Source organism: Propithecus coquereli, unplaced genomic scaffold (assembly GCF_000956105.1).
Source record: "Propithecus coquereli isolate 6110/MARCELLA unplaced genomic scaffold, Pcoq_1.0 Scaffold56, whole genome shotgun sequence".
NCBI classification, from domain to species: Eukaryota; Metazoa; Chordata; class Mammalia; order Primates; family Indriidae; genus Propithecus; species Propithecus coquereli.
The window spans coordinates 7,737,735-7,763,859 of NW_012151507.1; the positions used below are offsets into that span (position 1 = coordinate 7,737,735).

The 26,125-nt window shown below is 38.6% G+C and overlaps 1 protein-coding gene across 2 annotated transcripts in view; it reads left to right on the forward strand.

The window, feature by feature from the left end:
- Positions 1–26,125, forward strand: part of LOC105821147 (rab GTPase-activating protein 1-like) — a 592,862-nt gene that overhangs the window by 388,548 nt on the left and 178,189 nt on the right. For both annotated transcript variants that reach the window (XM_012657785.1, XM_012657786.1), the window contains one exon: positions 13,325–13,366. In XM_012657785.1, coding sequence (XP_012513239.1) covers positions 13,325–13,366 — 42 coding nt within the window. The remainder of the gene's footprint in view (positions 1–13,324; positions 13,367–26,125) is intronic.

Sequence of the window (26,125 nt, forward strand, 5' to 3'; positions counted from 1 at the left end):
CTCCTGGGCTCAAGCGATCCTTCTGCCTCAGCCTCCCAAGTAGCTGGGACTACAGGCATGCGCCACTATGCCCGGCTAATTTTATATATATATATTGTTAGTTATCCAGATCATTTCTTTCTATTTTTTTGTAGAGACAGGGTCTCGCTCTTGTTCAGGCTGGTCTCGAACTCCTGACCTTGAGCGATCCACCCGCCTTGGCCTCCCAGAGTGCTAAGATTACAGGCGTGAGCCACCGCGCCCGGCCAATTTTAAGGTCATTCTTTAATAGTAGTCTCTACTCTTTGGACCTGTGCTACAGAATTCTATCTAATTTTATTTTTTATTAGATTTATTAAAGGTCTTGAGAATTCATAGGTGAACAAAAGAATTAAAATCAGAACCTATGAGGACAGATTAAAGGAATTAAGAATATTTAACCTTGAAATGGATACCTTCAAAAGTATCTTAACTGACATGAAAAATTTTGACCAAAAGTTTGTTCTCCATTTTCTTTGGAGATAGAAACAGGGAAGTAAATTTGCGCTATAGCAAAAGCAGCAGCAGTAGTTGGTTGTGAGGCAGATCCACACAAGGAAGCTAGTAAACACCGGAACAGAGGGATATTTGGCTTCCAGATTATTTTCCTCAAATTCTCTGCTTATTATCAGCATCTGTTTCCTGTGGTTGGGATTTTGCATCCAAAAGCCTGAGTGGATGCATCCCCATAGATCCTGTCCAGCTCCGTGAACGTGCGTGCTCTAGCTAACGGAGACTGTGAGACACCTGTCAGTCAAGCTTTCTACACTGCTTTACTGAAATCATTTTTTAAAACCCAACTAGCAATGAAGGAATAAATGCCAAAGACTAAATCTCCACTCTCTCCATTTTTAAATGTATTAATCCTTTGATGTATTTCTCTTAAGATACTAGTTATTGTATTCCAATCAATTTCCTAGTGATTGACTTAAGCTTTTATTTTTAAGACTGAGTTATTGATATGATTTAATGGATCGAGAAATAAAAGAATATTTCTTGATGAAGTTAAACAAGGAATGTCCGGGTCAGCCTTTATCAAAATGTGTAGCAGATTCCTTGGAATCTCGAGTAACTGAAATTCGTAATTAAAATTCTGGGAAGCTCAGTTTTGGGGACTTTAACATAATAATGTGTCAGGATCTGTAGTGCTTACCTGTGTGTCAGGCGCTATTCTAAGTGCTTTACATGTAGTAACTCATTTCATCCTCACAACAGCCCTGTGAGGTGGGTGCTGTTTATGAGGAAACTGAGGTAGGGAGAGTTCGAGTAGCTTGCTCTAAGTCATGCAGTTAGGAAGAGATGGAAAGTAGTTTCAGAGCTAGGGAGGCTGGCTCCAAAATCCACCGCCCTCTACCGCCTCTCCAAAGAGGGCTAAGGCAGGCAGGGGTCAGGCTTTAAGGGAAATGATATTTCCTTTCTGTTGCCTAGGCATCTCTAGAACTGATAACAGCTGGACCCAAGACATGAAAAGTGGCAGGGGCCGGGGTGGCCGGCAAGCAGCGGGGCACCTGCCTCCCTCTCCGGCTCACTCCTCACGAGCGCTTGCTCGGGCGCAGTCTGCCCAGGTCGCGCAGTCCCCGAACGCGCAGGCTGCCTCGTTCTCCTCCGCCTTTGCAAACGCTGTGCTGTTGGTGTGCGCCGCTTTTCTCCCCGCACTTCAGCTTGACCAACTTGTGTTTATTCCCCAAAACCCCATTCAGGCACCCACTGCTCTGCGAAGCCTTTCCCAGTCTACACAAGTGGGACTGATCTTTCTACCTTTCGACCCGCCCCCACCGTGCTACCTGCATTCCTCTTTTGCTGTCCTTTCATTCATTCATTCGACAACTGTTTATTTAGCACTATATGCCAAGTGATATTCTAGACACTGGGGAAATCAGTTAGTCCAAGTTTCTGACCTAATGAAGCTTAATATCTAAGTTTTTAAAAAGCAGGATATTGGGCAGAGAAATGATATTACCTGATGTCTCTTTTAAAGGAGTAACCCTGCAGGTGTGGTGGCGCACACCTGTGGTCCTGGCTAATTAGGAGGCTGAGGCAGGAGGGTCGCTTGAGCCCGATTGTGGGCTGAAGCACGCTATGCCGATTGGGTGTCCGCACTGAGTTTGTCATCAATATGGTGACCTCCTGGGAGTAGGGGACCATCAGGTTGCCTAAGGAGGGTGAACTGGCACAGGTTGGAAACAGAGCAGGTCAAAATCCCTGAGCTAATCAGTAATGGGATTGCACCTGTGAGTAACCACTGCACTCCAGCCTGGGTGACTTAGTGAGAACCCGTCTCTAATAAAAACAAATAATAAAATAAAATAAAAGGGTCACTCTGGCTACTATATGGAGATTAGGCTATGGGGGCTAGTAGGAGTAGGAGATCAGGAAGCTGTTGTATTAATCCACGTCAGGAAGTGATGGCGGCTTGAGCTAGGGTGGGAGCAGTGGGGATGATAAGGAATAGTTGAATTTGGGACGTATTTCACAAGCAAAGCCTACAAGATTTGCTGATGGATTGGTTGTGGGTTGTGAGAGAAGAAAGGATGACTCCAACATTTTTTGCTTGAGCAACTGAAAGAATGCAGTTACCACTAGCTCAGGTGGAAAAGACTGGAGGAAGAGCAGGTTTATGGGGAAAATAAAGAATTTGGATTTAGACATGTCACATTCCTATTAGGGCATCCAAATTGAGGTAGTTGAATATATGAGTCTGGAGTTCAGAGGAGATACTGAGGCCAAAGATGTTAATTTGGGAGTCATCAGTATATACTGTATATTTAAAGCCACAGGACTTGATGGGGGATGACCATCGAGTATTATTCAGAGACGGTAGTATTCGGAGTGGAAGGTCGATCCAGTAAAGCTTTTCAAAGCCTCAGCCAAAGGGACAGGATTTAGAGGCAGGACCTCATTTCCAAAAAAGGGGGACTAGAAAGAATAAAATACGGTCTCTGGCCTAAACAGGCCTGGAGGATTGAGCAGGTTCTCAGGACAGCAGCTAGACAAAGGTTAGAATCCAGAACCAGAGCTCAGTTAGGAGATAGAAACTTTCTCTTAGGAGAAAGTCAAATGCTATTTATCATAAATCAGGAACAAGATCAGAGATGGGCTATATCGCATCTTGATGTTCAGCCTCTTGAATATTGGATTGTAGAACTCCTTACTTTCTCTCCCACTGAGGACACGTGCCAAGACTTCTCTTTACCTCATGGGTCAACCAGAGCTGGAGGCAGATCATGGGTTGACCTTTGTTCATGCTGTTTAATAAAATAGATTATTCGTAGTACAGATAATCTTTGCTTATTTTATATGTTTAAAATTCTTCGTCTTTCCTGCTAATTCTTTAGATTGCTTTGGATCACATATTGTAGGTCTGTTTAGACTTTATTTTTATTTTTTTAAATTATTGTATTTTATTTCAGAGTATTACGGAAGTATAAACGTTTTGGTTACATAAATTGCTTTTGTACAGTTTGAGTCAAAGTTATAAGTGTGCCCATCACCCAGACAGTGTGCATTGTACATGTTACGTGTGAATTTACTCATTCCCTTGTCCCCCCTCCCACCTGCTTGATTTCTGATGAGTTTTATTTCCATATGTGCACGTAAGTGTTGTTTGATTGGTTCAAATTTAATGGTGAGTATATGTGGTGTTTGTTTTTCCATTCTTGTGATACTTCACTTAAAAGAATGGTCTCTGGTTTCATCCAGCTTAATACAGAGGTCTTAGTCCACCATTTTTTTATGGCTGAGTAATATTCCTGGTAAACATGTACCACATTTTGTTATTGCCTTTATTTTTTAAAAAGTGGGAAGAAAGCAAGCTCATTTAATTTGGGAGAACAGTGTCTTGTCCTTTTATCCTTCTCTTTTCATTAAGAAACTTAAAGCCGGATTGCTCTCCCTTGAATAGAAAGCTTCCTGATTTTTACTTATCTAGATAATAGGGTCAACTCAATTAAATTAAGTTTTGAAATTAATTAAAAATCATTAAGCACTTATTATACGCCCAGCTCTGGATTGGCTCTGAGGTTATCTAGAGCGGTAAAACACGGTCCCTGACCTGAAGGGTTTCCTGTCTTGTGGGAAAAATGGACATGCATAAACAACTAAGTGACACGAAATGAATGTAGCAATAGCCCTAATAGAAGACGTGTGGACAGGGCGTGGTGGGAACACAAGCTGACATTAGTAAATCTCCTCGACGGGTTTGAAAGCCAGGAAACATCTCAAGGAGGTGATTTTCTCGAGCTGAGTTTGTGTCCTGGTCATTGGCTATTTGAGGGAAGGAAAGGGGGTACCAGCCACAAGGAGCATGGGAAATTAAGTCCCTGTTAGAGAAACAGGAAGAGATTCAGCCCGGCAGTTTCAACGGTATTAGGTGCAAGGGCAGAAGTAGAATGGCAGCCGCAGAGTGGTGACGATGGAATAAGGACACGGAATCCAGACCTGCTTGCGTGTTGCGTAAGGCCCTCCTCAGTTTGACTTACACCCATGTTTCTACATTTTTCTTCTTGAAAAACATAGAAACCAGTGGCTCCCAACACTAGCTTATTATTAACATTAGAATCTGTGCAGTGGGATGGGAGGCATTAACATATATAATAGAGATTCATGCCCATCTTAGACTTACGGAATCGGATCTTCCAGGGTGGGATCAAGGAATATGAACTTTTAACAAACCCCCTTTATTCTTAACCAGTACTCCTCATTGTATTATTTAGTAATCTTACTCACAGAGAAGACTCTTACCTAAGCCAGTTGGTGGCAGAAATGGAACTGTGGTGTGGGCCTTCTAACTCCTGCTCGAAGGCTTTTGGTTTAAAGTGTAGTATTAATGAATTTCCATAGTGAACTTCCAGATTGTTTAACATTAGTCTTAATTTACTATGTTTAAATGGGAATAAATTTCACAGGCTTCTAGAGACTTTATAAAATTTTTGCAGCAATCACAATATTCCTGTTACTACAGTGTTCTTTGTTAATTAGGTCTCTTTACTTTGTTGTAGCTCTCACTTTTAACTTGTTTTTTTGTTTTGTTTTGTTTTTGTTTTTCTTTGTTATTTAATAGATCTCAGACCAATTAACTGAGCTAATTCTTCCATCTTTTGACATCTCCTCCTCACTATGGCAGGCAGATATGTGATTTCCATATAATTTCTTGATGTGAGGACAAGGTTTCTTGGAAAAGAACTTTGGGCACGAGTGATTTAATTATCAGCCTCCTTTAAATAGATACCTTTCCCTTGGTCAGCTTCTAATAAAGGAACAAGCTCCCTCATCTATTTTATAGTTTAACATAATTGTGAATGAGCTAAATTATATCCTGAAACAATCAAGTGACTAAATATATTAATACTTCATGATACCCAAAGTCATGGATATTTTGTTCCATCATAGTTAATTATTAACAGAAAATGGCTTGCTAAATAAATTATAGTACTTAATTGAAAATATACTAGAAGCTTATTTACTTTTTGCTTTCTAAAAAAGTGGGTAATTATTATAGCTCACTGGTCAGAGGTTGTAGATTTTATTCTGAAGTATGAATGGATAAATAGAAATAGGAAATATATTCTCTTAAATTATTGTGATTGCTGTATTTTTTGCCTGAAGAGGAATATCATAAAGCTATAGGAATAGGACCTTTAACAACCTGCAAATATTGTTAGTATTCAAGAAAAATCAATTTCCCTTCAGAATATTTTGTTACATTTAAGAGTTTGTCTCATTTCTGTGTGTTCTGTAACATTTTTAGTTCAATTAAATTTTCAGATTATAGTAAAAAATTATTATTAGCTTCAAAAGTGTGTATATCATTGGCTCCTCTAGTAAAGAATATGGTTTCTGGGGAACCAGGTAATATGTATTTGTGTTAAAATTTGGGAACACATTTGTAATTGATTTTCAATAGAATTTTTAAGACAATGATATTGATAGCTTGTCATCTCTGAAATCTCTTCTATCACAAATTTTAAAAAATTATTATTAGCTTCAAAAGTGTGTATATCATTGGCTCCTCTAGTAAAGAATATGGTTTCTGGGGAACCAGGTAATATGTATTTATGTTAAAATTTGGGAACACATTTGTAATTAATTTTCAATAGAATTTTTAAGACAATAATGTTGATAGCTTGTCATCTCTGAAATCTCTTCTATCACAAATTTTATAAAATTAACCTGCAGACTTAAAATTTTTTGCCTAGCTTTCATCATATGCTGTTTTTTACCATTAATCTGTCAAAATTTTATTACATTCAAATCTTCTATTTGCATTTTTATTAAGCTGAACTCATTTCATTGTATTTTCTGTAGATTTTCAAAGTCAGTTGTTACTGTATTAGAATAACACCTGTATACAAATATGTACTCATATGCATACAGACATAAATCACTGAAGACATTTGTGAAATTTGACACAAGTAACCTATTTTCAACAACTTTCAAAGTGATCACTCAACAGTTTCTGGTGCTGGCAAATTATCTGATGGAATATATAAAAGCTAATCTGCAGTGTATCACAATTTAATAGCGAGTACATGTGGTGTTTGTTTTTCCATTCTTTAGATACTTCACTTAGGATAAACACACATGTACTCCACAGATATATACAACTATTATGTACTCATAATAGTTAAAAATTTAACAATAAAAAAAACCAGCTCGACTTATGTGAATTCATATACAAGGCTACTGTGTGAGCCTGTGAGATTTTTCTAAAGCCGTTTCTTGATTTTCAGTGTTGCACTCCTGACCTCTAGTGGACGTCAGAAACAAAACCCAAACCCCAAATATCACATCATTTTACTGGTTACTCCGTCAAACTCCACTATTTAAAAGACTATCCTAAAAGACTATCCTAAAAGACTGAACTTTCAAAGAGCTTAAAATATGAGAAGAAGAATAAGGTAAAAGCCTTTTTGGCTAATATGTTACAATATTTTTGCTATAGAAGATATATTTAAGAGCAGCCAGTATTTCTAATTATCTGTCACTTTCACCTTTTGTCTTTAAAAAAAAATGCATTACTTGACAGATCACAGAAGTAAGAAATTTATCAAAGAGAAGCTAAAGGGATTCTGTTCTGGTTGCCTGTGACTTGTTGTACATGACAAGCTACATGAAAACTGAGTGGCTTTAAAGCAGTGATTTTATAGTGAGACACACTGATGTCACGTAGCCTCCTGATAGGACGCGCTGAGAAGGGCACAACCTTGCTTCCGTGGTATTTGTGCCCAAAATATATAGTCTAAATTTAATCATAAGGGAACATCAGGCAAATCAAATTGAGGGACATTTTATAAAGTAATTGGCCATCACTCCTCAAAAGTGTCAAGATCATGAAAGATAAGGACTGAGAACTGTCCCAGATGAAAGGAGACTAAGAAGACATGACAGCTAAATCCAATGTCTGATCCAGGATTGCACCCTGGACCAGAAAAAGGACATTAGCAAGGCATTCGATAAACTTTTAGTACTAATTTCTTGGTTTTCATCATGGTACTGTGGTTGTACAAGTTGTTAACATTTGGTGACACTGAGTGAAGGATATGCAGAAATTCTTGGTACTATTTTTGCAAATTTTTTCTAAATCTGAAATCATTTCAAAATGAAAAAAAAATTAAAATTAAACAGCCATTTGTTTTGCTCACAATCTCCTAAGTCAGGGATTTGGGAAGAGTTCTACTGTATGGTTCGTCTGTGATCCACATGGTGTCAGCTAGACTACCTAATTCACTTCCAAGACGACTTCTTCACTCACATATCCAGCACCTTGGTGAACCTTAGTCTTCCTTCCTGATGACGTCTGGTCCTCCAAGCCCTCTTGTTATTGCTTGGATTTTTAGAGCCTGGGCGTCTAGGTATAATTGCACTTCTTATATGGTGGCTGGCTGCTAAGAGTGAGTGCTCCAAGAGATGGGACATGGAAGCTGTCACTCTCTTAAGGCCTGGGCCCAGAAACTGGCATGTCATCACTTCTACCGTATTCTGTTGGTAAAAGCTATAACGTAGTCTGCCCAGACTCATAGCAGAGGACAGAGACCTCCAGCTCTCAATGGGAGGAGCGTCAAAGAATTGTGACTACCTTTAATCCATCACAAATATCTAACCAAAGTTTCAGTGAATTAGAGTCGAGATGGAATTTGTGAAAAAAGCATGGATTTGTTTCAGACTAACAGACCTAAGTTATAGTTCTGGCTTTACCATTTACTAACAGTGGGATGTCTGTGAGCCTCAGTTTCTTCGCCTCTCAAATGGTGGCAGTAACACATATGCTGTAGAACTGTTGAGGATTAAGGGAAAAATATATATAAAATACTGGACGTAGTAGGCAGTAAATACATGAACCTAGTAATAATTGCTAACGTTCATTGAATTCTTACCAAATACTCAATTCATTGATATGCTTTTTATATGCTATCTCATTTGGTAATTACCTCTTCCTGGGATGGTGTGTCCTGATTTGTGTGGGTCAGAAAGGGTAGCACCCCATTTCCTCCAGCTCTGTGAGCCTGCTCCATCTACTCTGGCCACTTTTGCTTTGATGGTTGATAATTTTGGTTAATGCCTTGTTGTTAGGATTTCCATTGTTTCCCTTTTATTTTGATCCTTAAGGACCCTGGTGCTGATGCACACTTGGTACTTTGTGACACTACATTTTCATCCTTTGTTCAGTGCTGTCAGCATAGTTTTTGACAGCATCTCACGCAATCTGTCAGCTCCTTCTGAACCCACGACTGCCTGCTCATCAGAGCCAAAATGTTCAGTGACTTCATTTCAGTGAGTCCTCTACTGTCAGCCTTCATTTTATGCAAGATTGTGGGTGCTCAATCATTGGCCTACCCAGGAACACCATGATCTACACTTTGGAGCAATTATTCAATTTGGGGCAATTACCCGTAGGTGTTCTATAAAGCAAAGATGTTGCCAGACTGTGACTGCATTTTGAAATAGCAATATCCAAATCGGTTAAGGAGCCACTTCTTCATGCGTGCAAGGCTGATCTCAGTCTGTCGTCACTGGAGGAAGTGGTGACCCTTTCTTTCCACAGCAAGCTGGGTTTTTATTGCCTCGTATCCTACAAGCAGTCACCTACTTTTTGTGAGTGTTTTCAATATGGAGACAAATAATAGAATTTAGTTTTGGTAGAAGTCACCATTTGTTCTCTTTCAACTCTCTGCTCTCAAAATTTACTTGCCTTTATAAATGGAAGGAATCACTTTAATCCTTTAGGAATTAGAGGACACATTAAATAATATCCAGATAAGGGATTTATTCATTCATTCACCTATTCATTGAGCTATCCTCTCTAACTTAGTGATTTAGAATATGACTTTTAGAATTAGGCTACTTAGGTTACTAGATCTGCACTTACTAGCTGTGTGACTTAGAAAATTTACTCTGTTTTCTCTAAATCTTAATATCCTTGGGTGTAAAATAGAATTTAGGGTTGTTGTGGGATGAAATAAGGACACGCTTTTAATGTAATTAATTCAGATCATGCTCTGTGGATGCTGGCTCTTATTTATTATTTTGCACTTGGAGTTAGACCTTGTATTATAAAGAATAAGTGGACATAGCATATTACTTGTTTTTTGTTTCACTCTTAATAATTCTCCAAATTTTCAGCCCTTTGACTCATACTAGGTACACTTGTTTACCCCTCAATAACAAACAAATTGCTAGAGATTACATATTCCTAAAAAGGGGACACATCTTGAAAATGTATGACATCTTTTGCTTTTAAAAATACATTTCAAAAAAATATATTTCAACTCAAATAAGCAGAGTTTGGATTGTGGAAAAGGAGGTGAAAAATAAAGTAGCATTAATGGTGGCTTAGAAGAGTGAAGAGTGGTTCTCTTAGCATTTGCATCTCGTTGGCTAGGAGGCTGTGCTGAGGCCCCATTGCTTGCACTCATGTTATCATTCTGAAACCAGCCTACTTGTAGTGCCCCACTTTTAAACTGACCGACAGCTGCTCTGTGGAAGCTTCCTATAATTTAATGACACCTCTAATTATATTTCTAAATAAAAATAAGTCTTATTTAAAAGAAAAAATATTTTAAAATATCTAACTAAGGTTACTTCCTTTACTGTCCTCTTAGGAAATCAGGATACATTTTGTAGTGCAAAAAATAACTTGATAGAATAACAAGTTTTTCCTGATTTCCAACAACTCAGATGTCTGTAAGTATCTTATTTGTTTGCATAGTCTGGCCACTCTGGTCTACTTTAGTCTAAGGCTTATGAAGTCTTCACTTGTCTTGATTTTTATGAGTAAAGTCTAGAACTTCATATAAGCAGATATAGTAAAACCTTACTATTGTGAACTTGTTTAAAGAATTTACATATATTAAATATAAATTCTTCTGGTAACTGAAAGTTTCTTCTTTAGCTTCCAAAAATTTAAATTTTTGAAAACATTTTCATTTAAAACACACGCTCTGCTTCCTTCTTAAGCACAGTATTTTAATATGATGTAATTCGTAATTCACTAATGTTGCTGGATTATCATTATTGATAATTGGAGGGTTGTTGGCTCCCCCAAGTGGGCTAAGATAGCTATGCGTTTTATTGGTTTTTTAAAAAATATATCTCCTAGGTCTGTGAGATCTAATATTTTAATTCTGACAACTGTTTCCACAGCCTATCTATCCCTAACCCCATGTAGCACATACTTTGTCTTATAGTTTGCTACTTCTAATATCTATAAACTCTAAAATCATATCACCAAACCAATTAGAAGTATGTGTAAAATAAAAATTTGGGCCAGGTGCCGTGGCTCACACCTGTAATCCTAGCGCTCTGGGAGGTCATGACAGGACGCTTGGTGAGGCCAGGAGTTCAAGACCGCCTGAGCAAGAGCAAGACCCCATCTCTACAAAAAATAGAAAAATTAGCCACACGCGGGGGTGCACACTGATAGTCCCAGCTACTCGGGAGGCTGAGACAGGAGGACTGCTTGAGCCCAGGAATTTGAGGTTGCTGTGAGCTGTGATGATGCCACCATACTCTATTCCAGGCAACAGAGTGAGACCCTGTCTCAAAAGAAAAAAAGGTTGAACAAACAAAGTTTTCTTTTGGTGTTTGTGAAAGCTATTTTGGATGTTTAGAGATCTTTACTTTTTTTTACTTCTAAGTTCTTGTTCGTGTTTTGTATACCTCAATTGTCTAGTGGTTTGATTTTGAGATAAGAGTAGAAAAGGAGTCCTTACTGTAATTTAATGATGATTCCACAAATTGCTCTAGTTGGGTCCATAGGGGGAAAAAATCAATCCTGGAAAATTTGGTGTAGCTAATATAGTTTAATCATTTGGTCATCAAATAAGCACCTAGTATGTATCTTACGTCAGTACTCTGTGGTGAAAATGTCACTAGACTAAACATCAGGAGGTTTGAGGGCTGATCCCCCCAGCCTGCTACTAATCACATCTATTAATATAACCCTGGGCTAGTCACATTCATATTCTGAAAAATGAGAATCATAGTACAGGTTGTTAGGAGAATGAATGAGATTTCACTATTCCTGTGAACGTAGAGAGTTGTGGGGAAACATTTGACAGGGAGGTTGAGAATACAGCTAAGTTGGTTGAACATGGAGTGGAGTTTCCAAAGAGTAACATGAAAGGATTTGGGAAGGAGAGGAGGAGTGGGAAGCTGGCTTAGGAGAAAGGACCAGAGCGTTATGAAAATCAGAAAACTAGAGATAAGAGAGGCTTACATTTTGAGCAGTGACTGAAAACAAGACCTGGAGACATGGGAGATTTAGTCCCGATGGCAGGTTGATAAACACTCAGGTTGTGAGAATTCGCTGCTGACTAGCAGTTGTGATACGGGGTGGACAGAAGGTGAGGGCAGGACAGCAGGTCTTTTATATCTTAGCCTGCACATTTTTGTGGCAGGCGGGCAGCAGCTAGTGGGTGAGAACTCAAATTTAGATTAAGAAAGTTAATTTTGTTTAATTGTAACCCAAGTTTTTTGACCTACAGTAGTCTCCTTTATTTTCTCTAATTGGTAAATTGTAATCAAAACCAGTCTAGGATCCTTGCTTGGTATGGTGATGACCAATGTCAATTTGTTTTTGTTTTCTGGCCTGATTATACTTACTTCCAACTGCTTTTGGTTTTTTAAAGAATTAGCTGCATAAACCCCAAACCAAAAATATTTGGTTTATATTTTAACCAACCAAATATTTTGTGTTCCTCATTCATCCCTTCCACCATTATGTCATATTTCTGGTATCTGAACGTGAAAGGATACATTAGCAAACCATAACAGGAATGCACTCTAAGTATCTAGGCCTAACCTTCACTTCCGGAGCAGTTTTGGAGACAGAAAATCATGAGTTTGTTATAAGTTTTTTGCATGATACATTTGACACGGCTTCATATCCAAAAGGCAGATTCTGTGACCAAGATGAAGAGGACACATTAAACAGACCCTGAATTTATGGGAGATGCTAACTCATGCTTGAAAGATCTTTCTTCTCGTGCATGACGACTTGCGTGGCAAGGAAACAGCACATTTTGTGGCAACCTTATTTCTGATTCTGTTGTCTTGATCATATAAGATTCACCGTCTCTTGAATTTAATAGCTCAACATCTCTTTCAGAGGCAGTGGGCTGAACCCAGATTTCAAAATTCAGTTGCAACATGGCTTCTTAAGGAACTGATTAGTTTGTTTATTCCTAAAGAAATATTGCTCTGGTTTTCGGGAAAGAAAAGGAAAAGGAAGTCTGGCAGATAACCCCCTGATTACCACCTCTAGTTGTATAAATAATACTTGAAATAAGCACTAAGACAAGTAACAAAAAAATAAGAACAGTAGTAGAAATACAGTGCGCTACAACTCCTCTTATGCAATCTGTGCCACTCATCAGCGACACTATTTGTCTTGTTTTGTTTTGTTTTGTCTGCCACTGCCAATTTAACTGTAGCATCCAGAAGTCCAGACTAGGATTAGGAATTTCAACAAATAATTTTAGACGTCTGCATCATTCTGCCAGCTTGAGCAAGGAACTTGACTTTCACAAACCTTAGACACGTGCAAATAATCCAGAAATGGATTGAAAGAAAATAACTTATTTTAAAAATGATAATTGTATGTGAACATTGAATAAATAGCACCTAAAATTTGCAATAAGCCACTCAGAGAAGGAAAATACCTTTTAAAAAACTTCATGGTTTATTATTGTATGTGAAGATGAAAATAATTAGGAATTTTATTAAAGATATATGAAAGTCTTGGGAAAATACTTAATAAAATAGTACTAGATGTTACAGTATTGATTTTCACTTCCTTTTTCTATTTCAGGGTTTGAACATAATCTTTCACGTAGCCTTGGCTCTCCTAAAGGTAAGACTATTTTTATTTTAAGTTACCAAACTATCTTACCTCTTTGCCCTTGGGACTGGAATAATTCAATTTACAGCCTTTGATTCGTTCTAGGTTCTTGAACACAAAAAAAAGATGACTTCTCTGAGAAACTCTGATCCTCTCCCCAACTTCTCATCCTTGTTTGTTGTTATTTGGAGTTTTTTTTTCTTATAATCTATTTAATTTTGTTACTGTGGCACTTCTTTCAGTAATATAAAAGATCTCTTTTATTCGTATGAGTTGGACGATATAAGAGAAAAATTAAAATGTGTTTTCTGTCAAAATGATGCCAGCTTTTTGCTTAAAACATTTTTTACTCTAATAATATCCCTGGAGGTACCTAAACATGTAATTGAATTATTAAAAAGCTTCTATAATATACTGACTAAAAAGGAAACTGCTACATTTCAATTTGCAGTTATTTCCCTGCTAGCTGGAAATTTATAAGACACTTTAGAGTTCAATTATAATTACCTTGTTGGATTTTATATCAGCGTGTTAATACAGCTTTAACAGCGTGGTAACAGCAAGACATATGCTACAGAGTTGGTGAAAATAACCCAGTCAGTTCTTGGCCTTCAATCAAAGAAGACATTCTGTTATTAAAGGCAGTGATTTCCTTGTTTATAAAAAGATACAAGCTTACCCGTCCCTCAGTATGACATAGTGGTTAAAATTGCAGACACTGGACTCAGACAGATTTGGTTCTAATTTCAGCCCTACTGTTTGACTTTAAGGCAGATTAAGTGCTCAGAGTCTGAGTTTTGAGATAATAATAGAAACTAATTTATGGGATTGTTAAAAGCGTTAAATAGGATGATACATAAAAGTCCTTAATGTAGTGTCTGGAAAATTCTACTGCCTGGTAAATGTCAGCTGTCATTATTGTGACTATTGTTATTCACAAGGTAACTCATAATGTGTTCCTAGATACCCCATCATTCTTCCCAGTCCCTCAAAAGATGATGACTTGATATCATAGCAGGGCCTCTTTGTATCTTAGGAGAGCCTTGATACTTAACATTAGCATAACTTGATTCTAAACAAAAGCATGAAATAGCATGGGCCCTCTGCAACTCAAGAAACGGGTTGCTGCCCCTCATCTTTTATTCTGGTAAACATTGGCTTCTTGTGAAGTCCGTAAAATGCGCTTTATTCATTAAACCATTTGGTATTTACATAGGAACAATTCTTATCCTAAAGTTATTTTAGAAGTTAGGAAAATATTTAAAGTATTTTAAATAAAATAAACATATTTGCTTATGTCTTTTAATGAAATCATGGATCTTGACTTCTAGAATTTTTTTTTTCTTTCGTTGAAACAAATCAAAACCGAAAGCTCTCTAACATGCCCTCTCCACAAGGCTGGAATGAGACTTCTGGAATGCCTGAGCATCAACGATATTATGTAATTCAGACTAAAAACAATACTAAACAATAAAGTAAGTGTAAGCGAAGTCCAACAAAGATCTGATTTTTCCTGTCATATCTGTTTTTTAAAAAACTCTTGGATATTACATGTTTCCCAAAATACCTTTCTTCATTTCTTTGTGACCCATCTTTACTGGTGCTCTCACCCCATGCTTAGTTAATCTCTCGGGTGACCCATGACCACCTCTCCAGATATCAGGCTCATAGTCTGTGTCAGCTTGATACTGCATATGTCGGTTAGTTATCTTCTTGATTGGCATGTTGGCTTGGTTGTATTGTCATTTATTTTGGCTGTGTTAACCCAGACAAGGCCTGTGCAGAGGACATTCTCTGGCCACTGGGCAGAGAGGCTTTTTGTATCTTCTCTAGCAGTCCATGGACACCCTTCTATCATCTTGGAGAATTTGACTCATTAGAGAAGATAAAAGGAGAGCCTTCTCACCACTAGTGGCCTATATTTAACTTCCTTGTATGAATTCTGAAGCCGACCTCACACAGAGACAGTGTATATAGGGCTGAACTGAAGTGTACTCCAATGATCTCATTGCCCCCACCTAGAAAAAAGAACAGCCAAACACATATGACAGTGACTAACTTTCAGCTTTAATCTGGTATACCAGATAAAATAATGTATATTTCTTCATATCAAAATAAAAAGCCAAGGGCAGTGGCATGCACCTGTAGTCCCGGCTACTCTGGAGGCTGAGACCAGAAGCTCGCCTGAGGCCAGGAGTTCGAGGCTGCAGTGCACCGTGATCATGCCTGTGAATAGCCACTGCACTCCAGCCTGGGCAACGCAGGGAGACCTCGTCTCTAAAAAATAAAGAATATATAAAAATAAAACCTGGGAAGTTCAAAGTGCTTATGAACCTAGCTTAAGTGATTTTCAGTCTAGCTACAGAGGGATTTTAGATTTCTCTGTATTAGAAGCATTTGTTGTGAACAGGGGACTCCCAGAGAGACCTAACATTTCTTGAGCATTTAGTCTGTGCTAAGTACTAACATAGGTTATCTCATTAAGAAACATTAAATGCCCAGGTGTTACTTGTAGACTAGTAAATCGTGCTAGCCAGAGAAAAACGTCTGATTCTCCCCCACCCAGATGATAATTTGAGAGAACTGAGACCCAAGATTGCCAAAGTCTTTTGTCCGTTTATAAATCAAAGCTGGACTTACAATTTTTTTGACAGCATAGACATGGGACGAATGTCTCTGTTTCTCAGTTTGGTTTAAAGACACCAGCTTTCTGAGTGGGACCTACTTCTTTTGGGTTAGTGATAGCCTGCCAGTTAGCTAGAAAGCTGTTGTGCTAAAAGAATGATTCCCTATACTAGGTAGCACTATCAAATTACTTAGTGTCCAGTAAGTAGGTCAGACATAATCTCCCAAATCTATTTTATTTATTATATGAAACATTGAGTAGTTACAGCATAATTCATTTAATAGATTGGAGCTAGATTAGTCGGCATTTGTCTTAACCACTTCATGGTGGGCAGAGAAATTTTTTGATCAAAATATATTCTGTGCTTTCTGACTGTGATTAAAAGCAAGGGACAGAATGTTTTTCTCCCTCCTTCCCCAAGTATTATATGTTCATTTTGTGTCTTATGTGTGGATATAAACATTACAGAGATAAAAAACACCCACTCTTCATCCCATCCCTAGGGATAACCATAATAAAAATTTGGTATAAAATCTTCCCCCCATGCTTTAGTCTATGAATATGTAAATATGCATTACTGATCTATATACAGATGTATGTATCTATATTTTTTAATGAGGGTTTGAGTATTACAGACAAGAAGATGAGGAAATGGCAGAGAAATCCAACAAAAAAAAACAGTATAAAAAGATGAACATATTTTTTTTCAAACAATGCTATTGACGAATACTCTTTTTCATTTAATATGTCACAAATATTTTTCCATGTTACTACACACATGCAGTAGTTAAAAGCATGTGGACACTGGAGCCAGACTACTTAAGTTCAAATTCTATCTCCAACAGTTTTTTCAAAGATCTTAAGTAAATTACAGTTCTCCATTTGTTAAATGCGGGATATTAGTAATATTTGTCTCATAGGATTTTTGTTAGGGTTTAATGAGTTAATATACGATTGGTGCTTAGAACTCAAGTACTACAGTGCACCCAGGTGCTATTGTTAGACATAGTACTTCCTTATCCTTTTTAATGACTATTTTTTATCCTATTATGTACCATAATTTATTTAACCAATTATACATTTAATTTTTATGGACATTTGTTTCTAGACTTTCCTGTTAAACAAAACTGCAGCAAACATCCTTAAACTTTCATCTTTGCATACTTGTCTAATATCTTTTGGATAAGTTTATAGAAACGGAATTACTAGATCAAACTGTGATCACATTTTAATTTTTGATACGTATCACAAAATTCTTCTCTACCAGCAACGAGAGTATATTCTCCCATACTCTTCAAAAACCAGAATTTCTAAACAGGAACTTTTATGGACATTGAAAACAAGTTGTAAAACACAGCAGTTTAAAAGTAATTATTATAGTAATTTGTTTCATTGTAAATAAATAAAACTCTTCAGACTGTTTTGAAGAGTCCAGTATTAATTTCTTGTGTTTGGGAACATTCAGTTCTTTTAGGGAAGCCAGATGATTATGGCTAAATTTTGGAAGAATAGGCCTTCTCTTAGCTTAGAGGGGCTTTGTATATTATATAAAAGTTCTGAAGTACATCTTTGATGTTTTTGGCTTTTCATCCCCCTTCACTGTGTTTTTTCCTTACCATTCCATTGAAGCTGTTTTGATGAAGTCACTAATAAAATCTATGGACATCTTTCCATGTTTATCTTAATCCCCCAACAGTTGTCAGAACAGTATAACGACATAGACACGTAACACTTTCTTTTTTCTTTTCTTCTTTTTTTTTTTTTGAGATAGGGTCTCACTCTCTTGCCCAAGCTGGAGTGCAGTGGCACAGTCACAGATCACTATAACCTCAAAATCCTGGCCTCAGGTGGTCCTCCTGCCTCAACCTCCCAATACTGGGGTTACAGGCAAGAGCCACTGCAACTGGTCTTTCTTTTAAAAAAAAATCTTCCCTTGGCTTCTGCCATATCTTTTATCTCTCTGTCTACTACTTTTCATTTTCCTTTCCTCACTCCTTTTTTCCTAGCCATTAACTTGAAGTTCTACAGAGCTCTGACTCTGGTAAGTTTCGTATTGCTTCTCCCTGGCTGACCCTGTGAGTTACCCTGGCTTCATCTATAAATGTTTACTCCCATCTTCATATTTAGTCCAGACCCAAATATTTGGCCGTAGACTTAACATGTCTGCGTAGATGTTTCACAGACAATAAAAAGTCAAGACTGAACTCGTGAGCCCTCCCCAATGTACTCTTCCTCCAATAACCTTCACTTCAGTAAAGGCACTGCCCACCTGCTCAAACCAGAAACCTGAAGGTTATCGTTAACTCTTTTCTTTTCTTAATACCCCATATCTCCTAAGTTGCCAATTCCTGTGGATTCCACTTCTTGAGAATTTTTTCATCTTCCCACTCTTCTCCTATTCTTACTTCGGTAGTTAAGACTACCAAATTTTCTAACCTGCATTATTGCAGTGACCTCTTCAGCCATACTGAACACCTACTAAGTGCCAGGGACTGTTCTGGGAACTAGAGATAAAGTAGTAACAAGGACTGCTTTCATGGAGCTTACATTCTGATGAAAGAAAGATCATAATTAAACACATAAATGAATGTGATTATTTCAGATCATGCTGAGGTCTATGAAGGAGGTAGGTAAGAGAAGATAGTGGCTTGGATTTGGATGTTAGCAGGGGAGCCCAGAGAAGTGGGTAACTGCTCTTGCTCCATCTACTCTTAACCATTAGCAAGTCCATTCCCACATTGCCACCAGAGTAGTCTTTTTAAAACAGATTTTATTATTCATTATTCAACAATATTTACTGAACGCTATTTGGAGACAGATGCTATTCTATGTGCTCGAACAGATCAGCGAACTAAAGTAACAAAGATACTTGCCTCCATGGAAATTACGTCATGCTCTAGCAGGAGCCAGTTAATAAACAATAAGCATAATAAATATTTAAATATGATATATTAGAAGTTATCATGTTATGGGGAGAAGGAAAAGTACAGCAGGTGAATAGGAGTTGTGAGTGGGTTGCAGTGTTAATTAGGGTAGTTGGGTTAGGCCCCACCCAGACGTGAGATTTGGACAAGTGTGGAAGGCAGTGAGAGCCTCTGTGCTGGGGGTGTGACTGGGTGTGGAAGGACAGAAGGAGGCCAGGAAGACTGGAGCAAGGAGGGAGGGAAGGGCAGTGGGAGATGGGGTCAGAGAAGTAACCTGTCCCGTTGCTTAAAATCCTTCACAGGTCTCCCATTGCTCTTAGGACGAAGTTGACAATTTAATACAGCCTACGCAGCGCGGTTTTCATGATCCGGCCCGGTTTACCTCTCCTTCCTCAACTCCGCCTTCTCGCTCTTTCTCAGTCAAGGCAAATGCACTTCTCTCAGGCTTTCCCGACATGCCGGTCTCTCTTCTACCTAAGAGCCATCACTGGTGCCGGTTCCCTCTGTCAGGAACACGCTTTCTCCTTCTCTTCAAAAGCTTATTTCCACTTCAGCTGTAGCATCAGTGACTGCCTTAGAGGAGCCCTCCGTGCCTGCCTCGAACCTAGATCGTGCAGTGAAACCATAGGTCCCCCCAATACCGCTGCTTGACAGCCCTTGCACACCCGGGATCGACACACGAATAAATGGTTGGTTGGCTGGTTGGCTGGTTTTGTCTTCCTCACTGTAGTTAACCTCTCTATGGGACGTGCCCACTAATGGCGCCTTTGTATTGCAGTGCCTGGCACATAGTAGGCACTTCATAAATGTTTATTGACTGACTGACTTGACTCAACGGTCAAATTCAGAAGCAAAGGCTTTACTCTTCCTCACTTCCTAATGAGTGTGTGGGAACAAGAATTCTGCCAGGGAGGTGGCTTATTTTCAACCCAGGTCTCCTTTGCTTTTTAAAGCCTTTGAAATTAATTGCTCTAGTTACCAGTATTTTACTTCTTTTATTTTTATTATTGAGCCATAATGCATACATCATAAAATTTACTCTTTTAAGTATACAATTCAGTGGTTTTTAACATAGTCACAAACTTGTGCACCTGTCACCATTTTCTAATTCTAGAACGTTTTCCTAACCCCAAAGAGAAACCTTATAACCACAGTATTCATTTCCCATTTCCCCATCCTGTCATGACCTGGCACCTACTAATCTACCTTCTGTCTCTATGGATTTACCTATTCTGAACATTTACATAGATGGGATCATGTGGTAAGTGGCGTTTTGTGAGTGGCTTCTTCCACTTAGCATAACGTTTTCAAGGTTTATCAATGTTGTAGCATGTATCAGTTCTTCATTGCTTTGTGTTGCCAGGTAATAGTCTATTGTATAGATATGCCACATTTTACTTCATCAGTCGATGAACATTTGGGTTGTTTCCGTTTTTTGACTATTATGAACAATGCTACTATGAAATGTGTTTACAAGTTTTTTTGTGAACATACATTTTCAGTTCTCTTGGGTATATACCTAGGAGCAGAATCGCTGGATCATGTGGTAGTTCTGTGTTTAACTTATAGAGGAACTGCCAAGCTGTTTTCCAAAGCAGCTGCACCGTTGCATTTCCACTGGCGATGTATACGTATGGTATAAGGCCTAAAGTTAAAGCTCAGTGTTATATGCAGCCTTGACATCTGTGGGAAACCAGAAAGCCCCCAAATGGCCTAACTGGAAGGTCCCCTCCTCGCTTCGCTTGCAGGTAAGGTTCACTAGCCAAGCGACCCTCCTGTCAAAAGGATGAGGGACTGTTTTTTCTTCAGAGACAAGGCCTTGCCCAGGATGGAGTGCAGGTGCAATCATAGCACACTACAGGCTCAGACTCCCGGACACAAGGGATCCTCCTGCCTCAGCCTTCGGAGTAGCTGGGACTACAGGCCCACACCACCGCACCGGCAGCACTGTTCTTTCTTATCCCTGAGTAGCAGGTTTCAGTTCCCTGCCAGCCTGCATTACTATTCAAACAGGCTAGTCACATCCTCTTGTGGGGACCAGAGGGTATCCCACTCTCTTGATACTGCAAAGCCTGCCTCCTGCAGCCCTTTATTGTTCACTCTGTTCTTGAATGTAACCCCTGCATGATGCTTCCATCCCTTGGGACTGTGAATATATGTGACTAACAGTCTGCTGTTCATCTCATCGGTCCAGTGTTGGGTGTGTTTAACCATCCCCAAAACTCTAGGGCAGGAATTCCTCCCACATCGACAGGGTGAATGATGATTAAAATAGTGGAGGTTCTGATTCCTCCACACCCTTGCCAACACTTGCCATTGTCTACCTTTTGTGTGTGTGTGTGTGTGTTATAGAAACCCTAGTGGGCATGAATCGGCATCTTGTTGTGGTTTTGATTTGCATTCCCCTGATGTCTAATGATGTTAAATATTTTTTGCTGTGCTTGTTTTGGCCATTTGTATATCTTCTTTGGAGAAATGGCTATTCAGATCCTTTGCCCACTTTCTAATTGGGTTACTTGTATTACCTGTATTTTTATTGTTGTATTATAACAGTTCTTTTTTTTTCTTCTTCTTCTTTTTTTTTTTGAGACAGAGTCTTGCTGTTGCCTTGGGTAGAGTGCGGTGCATAACTCGCTGCAACCTGAAACTCCTGGGCTCAAGAGATCCTCTTGCTTCAGCCTCCTGAGTAGCTGGGACTACAGGCATGCCATGATGCCTGGCTAATTTTTCTGTTTTAAGTAGAGATGAGGTCTCACTCTTGCTCAGGCTGGTCTTGAACTCCTGAGCTCAAGAAATACTCCTGCCTTGGCCTCCCAGAATGCTAGAATTATAGGCATGAGCCACAGTGCCCAGCCAACAGTTCTTTATATATTCCAAATATTTGCTCCCATTTTGTGGATTGTTTTTTCATTTTCTTGATTATGTCCTTTGAAACACTTTAATTTTGATAAAGTCCAGTTTATTTTTTCTATTGTTGCTTGTACTTTTGGTGTTATATCTAAGGAACTATTTCCTAACCTAAGATCACAAAAATTCTTTCTTCTAAGGGTTTTATAATTATAACTCTTATATTTGAGTCTTTAATGTATTTTCAGTTAATTTTTATACATGGTGTGAGGCAGGGTATTATAGCTAAACTTACAGTTAAACTTTCCTTACCTAACCTTTCCTCATATCAGTAGGTCGCTACTGCAGACCTGGTTTCTGTGTCTCTGAATCTTTCTTCCAGGAATCTGTCTGGAATTCCATAGGAGAAATAGAATTCGTCATTTTGGCTGCTATCCAAACCTTCCAGTGACGGTGCCAGCCCTGGGCCAAGAGCTTTCCCATAAGCCATGCTCTGTGTGTCCCATCCTGCTTCTTCTGCTTACTTGTTCAGTGCCTCTTCCACAACTAAAATAACCTCCCACCATTCCTTTTTAGGACCTTCAATAACCTTTCCATTTTGTCATCTTCCTCTTGCTATCCACTAACTCATCTACCATTCCCTACTCAAAACTCTCCTCATGCGTGAAATGCATTGCGTATTAACATTCATTCCTTTGTTCATTCAGCAAATGACTTTTTACCATCAGTTAGGAGCCAGGCACTGTGTTTTATGATAGGGATATACCAGTAGAGACATAGACCCTTTAAGTTGTTTAAAGTAGTATCTGACAGCTCTCTTAATGCACAATAGCAAATATCTTCCTCTCACTTCCATCTTCCTCCAAAGAAAATCTACCTATTAGTCTACAAAATGAGACTGTCCCAATTTATTTTAGTTATGTCACAATATTGTAAGTCCCTAGAGCAATAGAATTCAAAGTTATTCTTAACCATTCATGTAGTTAAGAATCATCTAAATCTCAAGGAGTTTGTTTAAAGTAAATATTCCTAAATGCCTCCTCCTCTTCCCCCAGACTCTGATGCAGGCAGTTACACAATCAAAAGGATAGGAATACTCATGTGCTGCTTAGATAGGGGAGTCTCAGCCTTCACTGTATATTAGAATCAGCTTTTGAAATTTTCTGATGCCTGAATTGTACCCCAGACCAATTTCATTGGAATATCTAAGTGGGACCCAAGCATCAGTATTTTTAAAAACTCCTCAGGTAATCCAGTGTGCAGCTAAGCATCTAGTACATTGTGATCAAACATTCAGAATTAAATTATCCAAACAATGTGGTGAGGAAACGAAGAGGGGGGGAAGAGAAAACACATCTGCAGTTAGAGCAAGCGTTCACAGTCACCCTTGGAAAACGATAGTCCTCATTTCCGTTGTCAGCAGTTGCTAATTTGTCTGCTTTGTCTCCGTGCACCTGCATCTCTGTGCTTGTTTTTAGGATTGTAGCAGGTGCTCAGTGAGGCCCGTGAGAATTATTGGTAGTTTCCTGAGGGGTGTTAGGGAGCTTCTTGAAAAGGAAAATAAAAGAGGCATTTGTGTTGGAGTGTGCATTACGATTCAGCTAATTCCCATTGGATTGCTGAGCGTCGCTCGAACCGTAAAACTTAATTTATTAGGCATAACTCATCCACTGATAGTATCCTCAAATGACAGAAGAGGAATAGGGAAAAAAGGTTTAGTAGAGAAACAAAAACCATTCCAGAATTAAGGCCTATATATTTAGGAGAGTAAAAAAAAAACCTGTTATTATAGTATGGTTCTACTTAGAGGTTGAAAGAAAAACCCAGTTATTATTTAGCACCATGTTGGTTAGGTAAGCATTCCTTTGATCTTTCAAAGTACAATTTCCCCTTCTCTGTCTGCTAACATTGGAAAGAAGGACCATTTCCTACTCAAGAGGTTCTACCTGCTTCTCTCCCTATGGGCCTTATCTGAATACTGTATAGGCTCAAAGGAGAAGTGAAGACCAAAACACCTTGAAACTGGAAAATGGATTTCAGTTCTGCCTAGTCTTTGATCCACCAACTTGGGTGAAAAGTTCTTATTTCTGTTCCTGAAACTAGTGACATAAGGAAGGACTGAAGTTAGGATTGTAGTTTCTGCAGTTAACATTCGGGTTACAAAATTAGAAGTCTAAAGACCAAAAAGAAACAATTCATAAACATTCTTTTGGATTTGCAATGATTTTTGCACATTTGATTAGTTTTGTAACTTCCATGAAGGAATGCCTGTTGTCCTGTTGGTGGCAGTAAAACACCACTCCTTGATGTGGAAATGTGTTAATAATATGGAATGTGTTAATAATAGTGCAGCATTTTGAATTCTGTGACATTAGTATTCCTTTATTTTGATTTCCTCTTCCAATATCATTTGTCATTTGACTATTTTGTTTATTTTTAACTTTTCTCTGTTTTCAGCATGGTGACAGGTTAATTTTAAGATGCTATCTAGTAAATGCCAAAACAAACCAACAAACACAAATACTGGGCTTCTAACTAATGTAGGATACTCAAGGAATTTTAAAGTTTCAGAAATAGGCTGGGCGTGGAGGCCCACGCTTATAATCCCAGCATTTGGGGAAGCCAAGGCAGAAGGATCACCTGAGACCCGGAGTTTGAGACTAGCCTGGGAAACATAGCGAGACCCTTGCCTCTGCAAAGAAATTTTTTTAAATTAGCTGGGCATGGTGACACTTGCCTGTAGTCCCAGCTACTCAGGAGGCTGAGGCAGGAGGTTCATTTGAGCCCAGGACTTTGAGGCTGCAGTGAGCTATGATGACGCCACTGTACTCCAGCCTGGGTGACAGAACAAACCCTGTCTCTACTAAAATTAAGTTTCAGAAATAATGTACTTTATGAAATATGGATCTATATCAGAAAAAATGTATATCATCACAGTACCGTGTGTGTACTATATAACACCTTAAATTGTCAAAGCAATTTCTCATTATTTATTTCTCATAAGACAATTCAAAATGCCAAGAAAGGAAGACAATTGAATAAACACTACATGTTCTTAGGCTCTAAGTGGTCAGTAATTAATTTGAACTTAATGTATCCTCTATGATGTCACTTGACAGAGATAAGAAGAATAAAATCCAATGTTCTCCTTGTCCTATTTTTGTAAGCAAAATAAGTACTCATTCAAGCTTTTATCCCTTTTACTTAAAAATCTCTCTCCATCTTTATCTTCCTTTGCTTTGCTCGTATCTTTCATGAAGGTATGTTGTGCCTTCGTTCCAAGGCCAACTTCCCATCTATGTCCGTAATCCCATCCTTCCTGCCTCCCTTTGGAGAAGCCTGTGATAGTTGGTTAGTTCATTTCTTCAACAGGTATTCACTCCTGACAGGCCCTGGGTTACGTGTCGGGGGATACAGGGATGACATTCTGTGTCCTCAGTTGTCGTGAGTCTAATAGGGGAAGCAGACAAAAAGACAAGTATAATTCAGTGTGATTGATCCTGGGTTTTAGGAGGGAGCTTTGGGAGCCCAAAGGCAGGATGGCAAATTCATTCTGGGAGAACTCGGGAAGATTTTCCAAAGGTGGCAGCTGAACTGAGACTAGGGCACGAGAGTGAGCAGCAAGCAAAAGAAGGACGAGGAAGAATGGCCGAGGCAAGTCCTTCGCTGCGGTGCATTTGCAGGCGACGTGCAGGGTGAGGTTCTGAAGGGCTTTCGCTGCATTTCCTTACATTTCGATTTACTATGGGATTTTCATCAAGTCATCTATCCCATTAACACTTAGTATCTCATTTATAAAGTAAGGGGACAGGGAAATATGGTTTCCAAGGCTCTAAATTACAGTTGTGCTAATTGTGTCAATCTGTGCTGTATGTGTGTACATGTGTATGTATTTATATGTATATGTGCCTTATACAGCCATCTCAGTCCTTTGATGAATAGATAAGAATCATCTTATAATTAGCACATTTGTTAGTGTCTGAATTTTTCTTTGTCTCTCTTATAAAAAAAGAGTTTATAGAACAATATAATAAACAAAATTAGGAGCAAAAGAATATTTCATTTATTATACTGAAAATAATACCATCAAATTGTTTTCAGTTCAGTATAAAAGCCCCTTTAGAACTATGCTTGAATGTGAACAAACCCGTTTGCTCTAAATTAGCCAATTGCTAGCGTGTCTGTGGCGGTGGATGTCTCGGGCTCACGCCTCTGCACTACGGTCATTCTATCCGCTATCGCCAGATACCAAGTACTGTGTTGGATCTATGTAAAAAATGTGACAACTCCTGTCAGCAACCACATAATTGTGTATCATTTACAGTTTATGACGAGCTCTCAAATGCATTTTTAAATGTTTAACAAGTAAAATTA